The following is a 14,432-nucleotide window of genomic DNA, read 5'->3' as shown; positions in this document are numbered from 1 at the left end:
TGGGCTTTGAGGCATCTGGGATGGACCATGGCACAGTGGAGGGATTTAAAGTGGTCAGATGAATCTGTTTATATGGATCTGTTTGGAAAGAAATGTGCATATTCTGTTTCATACCAAAGGCAATAATGACCCTGCAGAATCAGCAGCGCAGTTTTCAACCGCTGGTTAAAGCTGCAACACAGCTTTTTGGGTTTTTTTGTATTTATTTATTTATCTTAACTGTGCTACAGGCCTGAAATACAAATATTTTTCATGCAGCTTGTTTAAAAAAAAACATGTATCTTTCGTTTGTACGGTCTGCAAAGAAATAAATGTCAAAGTAAGGGTAAAAGTTCACTCTTTCTGATTTGGGGCTGTGGAAGAAAATCAATCTTTTTGCAAAGTACTGAAGCTATGGTTACCATGGCAATTGAGGAAAACTCAGGAAACTAACAAAGTAAATATAAGAGGCACAGCACTGCCTACAGAAAGTTTCTGAGAAATGCCAGCTTCAAATGAAAAGTTGGTCCGACCAAAAGGGAGATGCTGCATAGTCATCCCTCGAGTCACATGAATGGCAGCAAAAGAGAGGGAAAAAATCCATAAAGAGGGAGATAATTGGCCACTTAGGTCTGAACATTGCAGTAAATCAAATGGTTGTCTCCAATGGTCAACCTTCTATTCCCTCCCATCACACGAGTGTGGACAGAAGCGTTTCCCAGCTGCTCCCCTCTCAGTGGGACCGAGCACATGAAAGGAAGACGGAACACCTCCTTCTGTGCTCCATCAATCCCCCAAATCCTGTCAGACTGGAGCGTGTTCTTTCTCTCTATCCTTTTTTTATCTGAAAATCTGGATTCGCTTCCATTATCTTCAAAAGCAGCAGAGCACCACCCCCCCCATGGAGAGAAGATTCACATGGAGGCTGCGTATAAAAGAGACACACACCTTTAATAATGTAACAGCTGCCTGAGCGTGAAGGACACCCCAACGCAGTGTTACATTACTTACAAAAGGATGGAACAATGTCTTTGGACTGTTTTAGCTTCTGAACATCAATATTATTTTAAATTAAAAGGGGTTTCTTGTAAGTATATATGTATTTCTGGTGCTTCAGCACAATTATTTGGGTGTTTTCACTATCTACCAAATCAAAAACTGAAACTGAAAACATGGTGCCATCACACATCCTGAGCCAGCATGAGGCGAGAAGGGAGACACAAAACCTCATTACGAGGGTTTAAAAAGAGAAAAAAAAACGTAACCAGATGGGGGTCTGAGATGGAAACAAACGATATCTGCCCATGAAGCACAAAATGGAACAACATTAAATGCAATATTAATTAGATACATACATAAGTCGGGTCTATTCGGTTTAATTTGATGAAATACAGTCATTAACGAACTGCAGTTGTCACTTTAACACATAGCTCTGGTCCAAATCTGTTACAGAAACTTGTTTAACGTGCGATTTAAACCACAAATTCCTTGCAGAAGCACTATGAATTTTAAGTAAAGCGTTACAAAATGACTCGTTCAGGTCTAAAGGAAACAAGCCTCCGACTTTAAAGGGGACCTATTATGGCATCTAATACCTATTTTAAACAGGCCTTGAATGTCTTAAAAACAAACTTTTGATTGTTTTTGCTAAATAAATTAGAAATTCAGCCTCTAAGCCATGTCTTTATCTTCCCAGTCTCTAACCTCATTATCTATGCAGGATTCTGAGTGGGCGGGGCTATGATAATGAGGCACTGTGCTGATTGGCTGAATGGCAGAAGCTCCGGCCGGCGGAGTTAGTTGTGGGCGTGGTTTCACGCATCGCAGGCCAACCTATGTAAATCGCATTTTGGTTACGTAGCGACGGGAGCAGAATCTGAACGGCTCGTAGATCCACATCACACTGGACGGCTCATCCGGGCGGCTGTACAGACACTGCAGAATTTGGTTGTTTTCCTCCTTCTCTGAGTTGGCAGGCTGAGGGGAGACCACTTTATATATGTTAAAGCAAGAGAAAACATGTTTTTCATAATAGGTCCCCTTTAAGTGGCAGGAAGTCAAAAGTCATCCAAGGTTTAACATTAATAAGACACGTTTGTAATCCACCTGTTTTACCTCTCATCTGGTTTCATGGATACGTTCCCGACTCGTTTTTGATCAACTTTTGAAAATAAAAAGGGCAGAATATGTCTCCTTTAAACAGTATCTTTTGCAAGTGGGAATAGTTCCTGTCTTTTCATGTAGAATCTAAAGAAACTCCACATGTGTATATTCAGGTGTTTTACAGACGTATCACACCGTTCAACACACACATATGCAGTTTGAATAAAACACTATGGTTCACACCAACGCTTTGATGTTTTTTTTCTTCCTCCCACATTCTCCTGTTGTTTCAAGAAACAGGTCCTGCGGTTACGTAAAGGTCGTTTTTACGCTCGACACCGCCTCACTGTTCATGTATGCAGTCTACACTTGTATTCTTGGCCACGTTTTCTCCCTGACTTACGAGTCAAGCCCTCTTGCCCAAACCTCTATCATATGTTGTAAACCATTTTAAAGCATTTAACTTCCCCCCACGAGTCAGCCAGGAATCCAGGAGCTTCACTGCCTGGATAAACCGGTTTGGAGTGCTGTGGAATGGTCCGTAAAACCAAAGCCAATCCTCAGTCCTAGAGGATTCAGTGTAATGGCTCTAAAGCCAGTCTCGGCGGGGCTTCCTGCACTGCACGTGTCTTTTTTTTCTTTGGAGACTATGTAATCTGCGCCAGAGTGGGCATCGAGTAAATCAAGTGAGAGCATTATGTCAAGCTTTGGCCACAATTATGGGATAATCACGGGGTGCCACAATGAAAAATCTGAAAACTATCTGAGGTTTTGTTATCGTGAGCGATACAATGCACAGCTACTGCACTTGGATCTACTGTAGGAAGTAGGAGTATTACATTTGTCGATGTCATAAATTGTGCATAGCTTTCTAAAAATGTGCCGTGATTGAGGATGTGTCCCCACAACTTTGTTTTGCAAGTGTGAAAATAATCTACTGTAACTTTACCCCATTTCACAATTAGTCTGTTTGAAGAGGGTAAACAGCTCATGATCAGGCTGATTTTTAAGTGTTCTACTGCCACCCAGTGAGCAGTTGAGGAACTGCAGTGAAATGTTTCTGGTTGTTGAATTGCACTTCAGGGGAGTTCAACAATGTATCTTATTGTTTCAAACACTAGTGATGCACATCCAACTTTTATACTGTACACACACTCACACAGGTTCTGTGTGCTGTTTAATACAAAAAACATCTGCTGTACTTCTTGTAGGCGACTGCATATGAATGAACTTTATTTTGCAAAACACAAAACAAAAAGACCTTTGTTATTTTTAAGACGGTAGCCATACATTAGAAAGAATAGAGGAAAGAAGTGTCCATATAATTTTACATTCCAGAAAAGGAGGCTAAAGGTGACATTTCCCTGGAAACAACAAATGGAGAAAGAGACCTGTGCGAAGCATAGAAAATGCCCTAAAACCCACTTCCTCCAGTACACTGTAAACAAGAACATAGTATAGCATGTAGTTTATTTCTCACTCCATACATTGGTGTTATAAACATAAAAAAGTAAACCCAATTAAAAAGCGAAAGAAAATATAAAGCAGTGTTTTTAAAGCCACTCTGTGGCAATACCACATCTGTACACCTGGGGGCGGTGTGTCACAACCAAGTTAACGGCAGCTTCTGGCGTACAATGGCACTTTTCCACTAGTACCTACTCAGCTTTTGTTTGTCTCAGCGCTGCTGAAAAGTCAGCTCGGAGCTGCAAGCAGCTATGACGTGACAGAGCTCCTGGTGGATCTTGTTGTTCCTTATCGCCCGTCTAGATCCCTTTTTAATTCTCTCCTCAGCCACCAGGTTCATGAACATCTGAACCTCAGAGTTGGATTACCAAACAGACGTATGCTGCCATTGCTGGTCGAATAAAATGATCAGGAAGATGCTGTCAGTGTCGCTCTTTCGCTGATTTCTGCCTCCGAACTCAGACGTCTGACTCCAACCCCCCGACCAATCGGTGGCCTGTAGTGTGATGACGTCAGATACAGCCCGACTCAGCCGCTTAGAACCTCGGCAGAATAGTTACAGAAAAGTATCTACCCAGCACGTTAGACCCCTAGTGGAAAAGCGCCAAACCGAGTGGAGGGGAGCCGAGCCGTGCTGAGTAGGTACTAGTGGAAAAGCGCCATAATTGGAGAAAGTGGTACCACAAGACCTGAGGCAACATCCCAAACAGCAGAGCTTTACGCCCCCATCTGGCCAGAAGTGGCAGTGCTACATACACTGTCTTTAAGAGGATTGTGTCAAATGTCCAAAAAAAAAAAAGTGCAAATATTCATTTATTATTATAACTGATGACACCGTTCCAAGTAAATTACTTCTGAACACTCAAATTAGAGCCCTTATGAAAATCTGCCCCCTTTACACCACCTTAGAAGATCCTGATCGTAGATCAGCCCTTAAAAGAAAAAGACAGGGCTGTTTCCTTAGGGTAAATATGCCTTAATGACAATCGGAAAACAGTCCTGTTACCCGTGTCAGCATGTGTCCACTGTACACGTGACTGAACCCAAATGTGGCTGAAGGAAGACACCACGTCTGCGAGGATGACAGAGAAACCAGGAGAACAGTTAAACAGAAAAACCTAATTATTTTAACCCTGCATTACTAATTAAATATCTAGATTCTATAATCCACAGTTAATTGTGTTTAATGAGGCAGAATGTCGCAGAATAAATCTGCTCTTCACAGGACTAACGTGAGCACTGTGAGGATGTATGTGCTTATGAAATCGAACTAAGGCTTTAAGTCGTCTAGTGTGTGGCTTCCACCTCTGATCGCCCAGAGTGCTTACTGTCGCTGGAAAGTTTGTTCCTAAAGAGCTGAAAGCCACTTCCTATGTTACATCAGTCTGGGAAAACACCCCACTGAACAGGATCGGAATGATGACAAACGCATTTCAAGACAACATCAGACTACCTGGGTATATTGATCGGGTGAAAAAAATACTTTAAATGGAGTGATGTCCTAAAAAAAAAAAAGAAAAAAAGAAAGAAATTCAAATTACAGACCGGCTGCTGTTTTAAAAACGTGAAAGCTGAACACAATACCTTCAAATGTAAATATTACAATCACTGCGACAAACATTTAAAGAAACATTCCGGAGTTAAAACAAATTTAGATCTATTGTCAGACGGTAAGGGGTGTAAACTTTCATTTGGGACTGAAATGATGTGAATTGAAGCAGTTTTTAATTAAAACGGAATACGTGTTTACAACAAAATATCAATTAATGTTAGCACTTGGGGCAATCAACCTACATCAAAATAACTTGTTACTTTATACCTGCGGCAAGAATCAAAAATGTAATTTCTCTTCAGTTATGGTGTGGTCTCTAGGGCAAATCTAAGGTCTTTTCACCTCCGCAAGTGTACAGAAAGTGCAGAAAAAGGGCTGTTTGTACTGGCACATCCTTCCAGTCACCACCTCCTTGTTACAATTCGATTACCGAATGTCGAGCTAACTACTATCGACAAACACAAGAGGGGGAGAGTTAATGGCCTCCGTTTTCTAGCTACTGTGTAGTTTGAAATGCATGTTTAAGTGCGCGAAGCAGAGGCCGTGAACTACCCTCCTCTTGTGTCCGTCCAAAGTAGTTTGCTCAATATTCAGTAGTCGACGTATAGACTTGTAACAAGGCGGAGGAAGGATGCGTCTGTACAAGCAGTTTTTTCAATACACCTTCTGTATATTTACACGGTTAAATTTACTCTGGTTTGTCCGCATTAACCGAATCAACTATCACAAAAGGTGGAGTGACGTTCGAGTCCCATGAGATAAGTGTTGACATTAATTGACATTTTGCTGGGAGAACAAACTCCGTTCTCAAAACCGCTTCAAATTGTGTTATTTTGCTGCTTAACAGAAGTTTACGCTCCTTAATATCTATTAATAGACCAAGGGTTGTTTGAACTTCTGATAATTCCTTTTAGAAAAACTGATCATTATGTTATATATATTTTTTTTATGAATAACCTGATGTCATAAACATCATGTAAACATTTTCCTTACCGGTTGTAAGGGATTAAGGGGTTCCTGCTACAGAAACCAGTTTTCTTAATTTATAAGCTTGTTTCAGCTTCTAACAGGGTTTGATTTTCATTACCAAAAACTTGAAACATGCTATGTATTGCTTTTATTCATTCTCGTGCAAACTTTTGACCGATATCCAGAAGATAACTTTCCCAAGAGTCCAACTGTGTAACTTCCACTACTAAAAAGAGCAGCTGTTCATTCTAAAAATGACTGGCTTTTTCACTGTATCCAAATCAGATCACAGAAAGTAAATAAAAAAAAAAAATTACTTTTGACTGTAACATTTCAAATAAATCGTTAAAACAATTAATAGGATCCTTATTGGTCTTTAACTTTGAGGAAGGGGAGGTTTACTTGCTGAAACATACAACCACAAGATTGCAGTGCATGTGAATTCAAGTCTACTCCCACTAAATTTCTACTGCAAACCACAGAAAAGGTAATAATAATAACACTGATCTACTTTCCCAGTAAGTACTCTTAATACTGGATACTCCAAACAAATATCAAAGTGGTTTGTTTACACTATTTGTTAAAATAAACCCATATCTGGAGAACTCTGATGCCAATCTTTTTTATTGTTTTTTTTATTTCAAACTAAGTTTACCTGTAAAAAAAAAAAAAAAAAAGGGAAAAAAGATTTAAAAAAAAAGGTTCAAGCCCGTAATGTGAAGGTTTTCAATGTTTTGTTCTTTCAAAATAACTTTCTATATATATTTGTCAGCTCATTAAAGGCCTCAAGTGAAAGGAAAGCTTTAATAGCATAGAGGAGAAACGGCCCCACCCAGCCGTCTCTGTCCAGCCTGCTCGGCTGCTGAGACGGCGGCTCGTCCACTGAGAAGGCCGACCTTGAGGCCTGGACACATGCAGGAGAGACCCTGCCTAGCGCATCTGCGTTCTGAAGTGCAGAGTAAATAAAATTTGACTGTCTACATAAATACATAGCTGCTAAGGCATGTGTATGTAACGCATCTGTGCATATGGATGTCGTGAGTCGTAATCCAGCTACTAATAAAGTGATATTTATGGGTTCTCTGAGCTAGGTTTCAGTAAAGTAGTTACATGCTTGAGGTGAAGAGGCATACTAGAGATAAAAATCAATTTAAGAGAGTTTTAAAGGAGCATGTGATTCAGCTACACCTTCTAAACTGTGTAGACAATGAAAACTCCATGTTCCATCCAAAAGGAATATTTTGAAAGAAATGCATCCAGAAGAAGTGTATCTTTACACTGCAGTAGGAATGTTATGTATTTCTGGAACATGGTCAGGAATTCCTGGAATAACACCAGTGCAGAGTGCAAAATGATGCTGCGATGGCTATGTGAGGACAACTTAACTAACTGAGGGGGAATACCATTCTGGCCTGAGCCTGAGGTAAAGTTGAAGCTGACCAAGTCCAGTGTCCAGATTTCAGCAGACTGCATGGACACTTGTGCAGGTGTGTGTGTGGGGAAGGGAGGCCAGTAGCTTTGGTGAGGCTTCAAAACCACAGAGGAGACCAGGAGGTCCAGGTCTCCAGCATGGTCCTGGGCTAATTAAGAGGTCATGTTCTTGGTGCCAACTACATGCTCTTCATCGACAGCTTTTAGCACAGACACCTGAAAAGAGAAGAGTGAAAACATTTGAAGACACATACTTGTTTAGAAAGGAAGGTGTAAAAAGTAATTGATAAATTAGGACAAAGCACTTTGATTCATTTCAGGACCGGTAGTTCAACAGTTTTTACAAGCAAGTCAGTAGTATCCTCCCAATGCAATGAACATGGAAACATACCATGAACTGTTCTCCACCACTGAACTTCCTGTCAATTTCTTTGCCCATGTCTCCATCTGGCACTTTCAGATCCTCTCTGGTTTCTCCATTGTCGTCCATCAGGGCCAAGAAACCATCTGAGACATCAATTATCTGCATTTGCCACCAGACAAACCACCAAAAGAGGCAACAGAGCAAAACAGTTTTAATAATACATTTTATACATTCAGGATACACAGTCAAATTAAACTGAGATTCACGTTGCTGAAATTAGTTTCCTGTGCAGGACTACTGGCCTCCATCCATAGGGTTACGGCTGAATTATGGTTCTGCGTTAAATCAACGCAGAGCCTACGCCGTAGCCTGACGTGAACCTCCCAAAAAATGTAACTACGCGTCGAGGCGACGCAGACCCAACGCAGGCCGAGAGGGCTGTGATTGGTTTGCTTGGTAGCAACGCGTTTCCGGTTCGTGAAGCAGTAGTGAACTTTCAGCGCTCTTTTCTTCGTGTTTGTGTGCAATTTTTTTTTTTTTGGGTTGTTTTGGTTTTTTGCACAATAGTTGTCCTTATCTCTTTGATTCACTGGGAGCGGAAAAGCCGGAAGCTAAACAAAGTATCGACTAGCGCTCTGGGGGGGGTACTGCACCGCGGCGAAATGGAGTGACGGAGAAGTCCGAAGGGTTCACGACGGCGTCACGGCAACGGTGTAGGTTCTGCGTTGGTTTAACACAGAACCTTAAATCAGGCTTTAGGGTGAGAAGCTACGCAATCCCAGACTTGGAGGAGCAGCGCTGCTCCTCCACATTGAGAGGAGCCAGCTGTGATGGTCTAGGGCAGTGGTTAGGATGCACTCTGGACGCCTCCTCAGGTCTTTCTGGCATGCACAGAAACCAAAGGGAAGACCCAACTACCCCACAGCTCGACAACATGTTCCTCAAGCGTAAATGGTGCAAGCACTTGCGGCCTGGAATGGGAGATCGCCTTGTTACTAAATAATTCATTATGAGTACCAACTTGTTTTTCAGTAGAAAAAGAAAAATTTACATCATTTAAATTTCAAAGGTTTTTTGTTTTTTTTCTCCATATATTAACCTAAGACGTGGCATCCACATATGTCGACATAATAGTTTTGGTTGTCTGCCCCATAATACTTAATTCGGTGCAAAGGAAATCGGTTGCGCGCAAATATGGACACTTAATAACGTACGACTCAGCAGTTTGGGTAGACGTACCCCCTCAACTTAGTAGCTGTGACCAAACTTCTGACAACCACTTTATATATTAAATATACTATAATTATTAAATGTTATAGTTAATACCAAAATTCGATTAATTAGTTCAACTTGACCCTATATAGCTAAAAGAAATGTAAAATGTAAGTAAAACTAAAGCTTGAGTCTCAAAAAAAGAAAAAAATATATTTCTACAGTTAGGTAAATAAAACTAGCAGGTTCTAGATAACCCATAACAATTTTTGCATTGCTGTTAACCTTTTTAATTAACCTAATTAATTTAAAAACTACAAACACACACTCATTACAGTTTTGCTAACTGATGCTGCAGTAATGTGACCACATGGGGGTAAACAGCTGTGTAATGTTGCCAGAGGCCGACTGAGGTGTGAGGGAGTAGGGACGGTCCAACACATCCAGTCATGCCATGTTCTCCCACTAGAGCTGCACTTCATTGTGTCTTTAAGGAAAGGTTGACACATGAACTTCAGCTACCTGATATGCTGCCCCTGCGTGGTTACTGGTAGTATTTTATTAGATTCAAAAATACTTTATTAATCTGCAAAGAGGGATATTAATACCCCATGTAATGCCACATGGAATGGCTTATACTGTACTCTGCCATATAAAGTGCCTTACAAAGATAATGTTCTTCTTAAAAGTATCATCAAAGTGGTGGGTGTTGTAAACAGTTCAGAATACAAAGACAACCGTTTCCTTGCATTGTTACAGAATTTCTTTCCTGAAGGTTTATATTCTCTCTAATAAAAACCAAAATCTGCTGGACCAGTTTAAAATTGGTAAACTCTCTCACACCTATGAACACAGGTGAAACCCACCTTTCACAGTGGAGAAAGCCTTTGTTTTGCACACTTTTAATTTAAGTATATTACCCAAAATCTAATGCATTATTAGAAGAGATGGGATTGATCTTAATTTTCCAAACAGCCACTACTGACCAGCGAAAAAAAGTCACTAGCTCTCAGAGAAACGGACTGAAAAGACCCACTACGAAGTATTTACTGGTCCTAAATAGACATTTCAAGTATGTTCAACAGAGGTATCTCATAGGTGTGCAACGGTTCAGGTAGCCCACGGTTTGGTTTGGTTCGGTTTGGTTCGGTTCAGTTTCGGTTTTTGGGCTACGGTTTCGGTTTGTGTTATGTGCATAAAGAGAGCTTTTTTCCAAAATGATCTGTTTATTTTACTTGTCACTTTTCAAAATGTAAATTACTATAATTCTTTTAAGTCAATAGCCTCTTAATCTTGACAATTCAGTACAGTACACACTATACTAAATACAATACTATAACATATCTTTAAGAAACTCTTTCAAATGTAAAACAGTTACTGAACACATCACTTTTAAATGGTAAACTGCCTTTTATTCCTTGACTACCTGTATACACTATACAGTAGTATAAAATATGTATAAATATGATAACGTTGTTGAAATGTGTGCGGTCGAGTGTTTTTCCTTCGGTGACGAAAGCCCACATCTCCGACCACCGAAAAGGGCTGCAAATCTTTAGCAATGAACGCTCCCACTGCACGGGTTATTTTCTTGTGTTTATCTGAAGTGGCACTATAGGTCTGGTGGAAAGCATTCTCGATACTCGACAGTTGCCGTTTTTTCGCTGGTGTTAAATTATCGAGTTGCTCGACTGTCCTGTGTGCAGAAAGCGTTACATCGGGGTGTTGACGCTGGAGATGATGCTCATATTGCTCGTGTTTCCTTTTGCGTATGGTACATGTTTCAAGCAATGTTTACAGACAGTACAAGTTCTGTTAACTGTTTTCACTCCGTCGTCATATTCGACAGCGAAACCGAAACGATGCCACACCGGAGATTTGAGTGAAGCCGGTGCTTCTTCAAACTTTTGTCTCAACTCCCCCGCTTGTGCTCGCCATGACTCGAGCGGGGAGTGGGCGGAGCTACAACAGTGACTACGACTCGCAAGGAGGGCTTTTCTGCAGCAGTTGACAAGCACACACAAACACACACAGTCGGTTGTAAAGCATTAATGCATAATTAATGGCAAAACCGACACACAAGGGCGTATTGAACCGTGGAGGGCGAACCGAACGGTTCGGTTTTATACCGAGAACCGTTGCATCCCTAGTATCTCACCTGATAGTCTTTCCTTGTCACATTTGGTACATCCATGTTATGGGTAGATGGGCAGATATCTTCATACTTCTTCTGAGTAAAGATGTCAAGTCCAGTAAGGTGCACCTGAGAATATAATTTAAATGATTGTATCAAACCTTTGTGTCTTTGAAGGCTTCCTTAAAAAGGGACCAGGAAACATCAAGTTCAATTACAAAAGTGCCTTCAACTGCAAATTCTCAAAGATTTTATTTTTATATTTTACCTTGGCATGTCCATGCTTGCCAGTCTTGGAGGTAGTCATTTCAACTATCTTACAGGGACGTCCTTTCAGCATGACAAAGCCATTCTTCCTCAGTGCGGAGCACTGCTGCGGGTATGTTGCAGAGGCTCCTGCATCTGCAGTGGAGAAGTCATCGTCTGCCATAATGGGTCACGGGCTGCTCCAAATCAACCAGGCGAGCAGAAAGGACACAAATATGAAAATATAATGTAAAAATGCAGTTTTTTTATTACCACACACACACACACACACTATATATATATATATACATACATATACATACATACATACAAAAATGCTATTGACATTGCCATGTAGCAATGTCACATTTGATTGCATGGAAGCATTGTGATCTGCTGTGTTGACACAGCAGATTTATCAATGCTGCCTGAAGGAAACTGCTTCGTCCACTTGAAAAATGCCTTATATCAGTGCTACTTGATGCAAAAAACTTTCAAGTGACCATGTAGCAAACCACATTTGACCACATGGACGTACACAGATCTGCCATGTTGACAAAAGGACCAGACAATACCCAATTAAGAGTGCAGAAGAGCCGGATTGTCTTGTAATACCACTTTCTCCAACTTCATCGTGTCTTACACGTGGGGTAGACATTTTTTGTGTAATATGCTGTCTCCATGTGATGAGAAGTGGTATTGACACATAGAGTGGATTTAAGAACCAACACAATTTTAATTGGTTTAGCAATATTGAAATTTATTTCAGAGCCACAGCTTCACCTGAATGTAGCACTTATATGAAGCTGACAAGTAAACCCAAGATGGTCCATTTCCACCACCAGACAACACATGTATTTCAGGGATAACACAAAACCCGCTTGAAATTAATGAGACCTCAAATTCTTACAAATGCCTCCAATGACTTGTTTATTTAGTGATGAATTAGTTTTTAGCTTTCAGGACAGACATGAAGAATATTGTCACTACCTTACACGGTATCATGGTTAATTGATGTAAATACTTGGAGGCTATCAATCCCCTTATTTTCGACAGATTGTAACTGTAGACGGAAAGAAAAAAATATGGAGAAATACATTTTAAAAAAAAGAGAAAAATAATCATAACCATCAATATTGTGCGCTTTTGTACATTAGGCAAAGCAAGGCAAGTTTATTTGTATAGCACAATTCAACACAAGGTAATTCAAAGTGCTTTACATAAACATTAAAAGTGGCAAGACACAATTAAACAGTAAATAACAAATGAAAATTAAATAAAATGATAAGAGGTAAAATAATAAAAAGCACAAGTTGTTAAAAAGTAAGGGCATTAGAGTGCAGTAGGCAAGTATTTAATTTAAGAGTACGCTTCAGTAAACAGTAATGTTTTTAGCCCTGATTTAAAGGTTTATGTTCTGATTTAAAGCCCTGATTTAAATAAATGACATTATACTGCAACTTCTATATATGGCATGTAGCGAACCTTGTGCATGTACTAAAACTACAAATAATACTGATAACTAAAACAACTATGTATAAAAAACAAACTCCTAACATATTTTGGAAAAGATAGAGACTGTGACATCATCTGTTAGTGTGTTATTGTGTCTTGTGTTATTAATGCTGATGTTACTGTTGCTGCTTCATGTTGTTTCTGTTTTCGTTTGTAGCAATTGTCTGTTGTTGAGCTTAGGTTAACCTGTGTGTGTATGTATTTTAGCTTAGTCTCTTACCTTTTAATCTTTATTGTGATGTACCCTTCTTATTCGGAAATGTTTTATTGATTATATCTTAATAATTTTTCTTTTAGGTTGACTATTTTACACCAGTTCAGTCCAGGGACAGCAGATGCAAAATAGCCTTTTTGGCTAATTCGGGCATATTTTACATTTGTCTAAATGTATTATTAATGTGCATTATCCCTGATAACTAAACCTTTAAATAAATCACGGTCAAATGCAATAAATGCAATAAAGTCTATAAATGCTTACGCATTGGCATCCTATAATTGAAAAAGAAAGTTTTCCTTTGAAAGCTGATATCCACCTCACTGATGCAGGTAGAGGTGATGGTAAAATGAGCTTGGTACCAGTTTGAGAGGAGTTGTGCGCATGCGCGCATCAGCAGCTGCGGGTGGTGCAGCCATCACCCCGCTAGCGGCTACAGCCCCACAATAATGGCTCACTCCTCTAGATATCTGCTTCTTCTTTTCCATTCGCACCATTATCAAACAGTAATCACATCAAACCCCCCGTTTGCATGTTATCCTCCCTCATCCCACCGTGTATGAGAGGGTTTCAGGCTGATACTGTAGTTAGCGTTGCGCTGGCAGCTTAAGGTTGATTTATGGTTCCGCGTTACACCGACGCAGAGCTTACGGCGTAAGGTACGCGGCGACGCGCATCGTACGCCGTCGATTTAACGCGGAACCATAAATCAGGCTTTAAGCTAGAAAGCTAAGAAACCCATTAACTACCAGGATTACGTGGCACTTGAGTCAGAGCTGCATCTCACACGACCTTTTAACAGCAGGAATTAAGCTCCGAGCCCGCACCACGCGTGGCGTCTGCTATAATAAAGCTGATACATTGTTCTCCTCTCATCCATGGAGACCGGCAGCTAATATTAGCCAAACAAAAGTCCCATCATCACTCCTGTGTCGAGGTCCCGGTCACCGGCCAGCTCAAACTACCATGTTACACCACATAATAACGCGTTCAGGCGTCGCTGTTCAACCAAACGGGCAGGTTACCTGACGCAAGACACGCTCGCAAACATGTAACTTTTGGTTTGTGCGGTTTCTTACCTGGTGTGTTCCTACGCTAAGAGAGAACTAGTTCGCATGCGTGGAGCTGCTGGTACGAGCGAGGCAGCGGAGAGACGCAGCAGCAGGAAGTGGTGTGGTGCCGAAAATAGCGCCCTGCGCTAAGAGAGCCCTGCCGCGGGGACGCGCCTCTCACCGATACAGGACTG

General features: G+C 40.7%; 1 protein-coding gene across 1 annotated transcript; it reads right to left on the bottom strand.

The window, feature by feature from the left end:
- Positions 1-3,284: 3,284 nt before the first annotated feature.
- Positions 3,285-14,389, bottom strand: LOC133461905 (eukaryotic translation initiation factor 5A-1-like). Its single transcript, XM_061742913.1, has 5 exons — positions 14,266-14,389; positions 11,480-11,654; positions 11,236-11,340; positions 7,893-8,024; positions 3,285-7,717 (listed from the first exon to the last, which is right to left on the bottom strand). The coding sequence occupies exons 2-5, from the start codon at positions 11,639-11,641 to the stop codon at positions 7,655-7,657; spliced, it is 462 nt and encodes a 153-aa protein (XP_061598897.1). The 5' UTR covers positions 11,642-11,654; positions 14,266-14,389; the 3' UTR covers positions 3,285-7,654.
- Between the last annotated feature and the right edge of the window lie 43 nt (positions 14,390-14,432).

Source organism: Cololabis saira, chromosome 16 (assembly GCF_033807715.1).
Source record: "Cololabis saira isolate AMF1-May2022 chromosome 16, fColSai1.1, whole genome shotgun sequence".
Classification (NCBI taxonomy): Eukaryota; Metazoa; Chordata; class Actinopteri; order Beloniformes; family Belonidae; genus Cololabis; species Cololabis saira.
This window is presented reverse-complemented; position numbering and strand designations above follow the sequence as displayed.

Excerpts from the sequence above, each read along its gene's own strand:
- LOC133461905 (XM_061742913.1), bottom strand. The coding sequence starts at position 11,641 with ATGGCAGACGATGACTTCTCCACTGCAGATGCAGGAGCCTCTGCAACA. Across the intron at positions 11,341-11,479 it reads GCAAGCATGGACATGCCAAG|GTGCACCTTACTGGACTTGA; the intron begins GTAAAATATAAA and ends TTATATTCTCAG. Across the intron at positions 8,025-11,235 it reads TGACAAGGAAAGACTATCAG|ATAATTGATGTCTCAGATGG; the intron begins GTGAGATACTAG and ends TGGCAAATGCAG.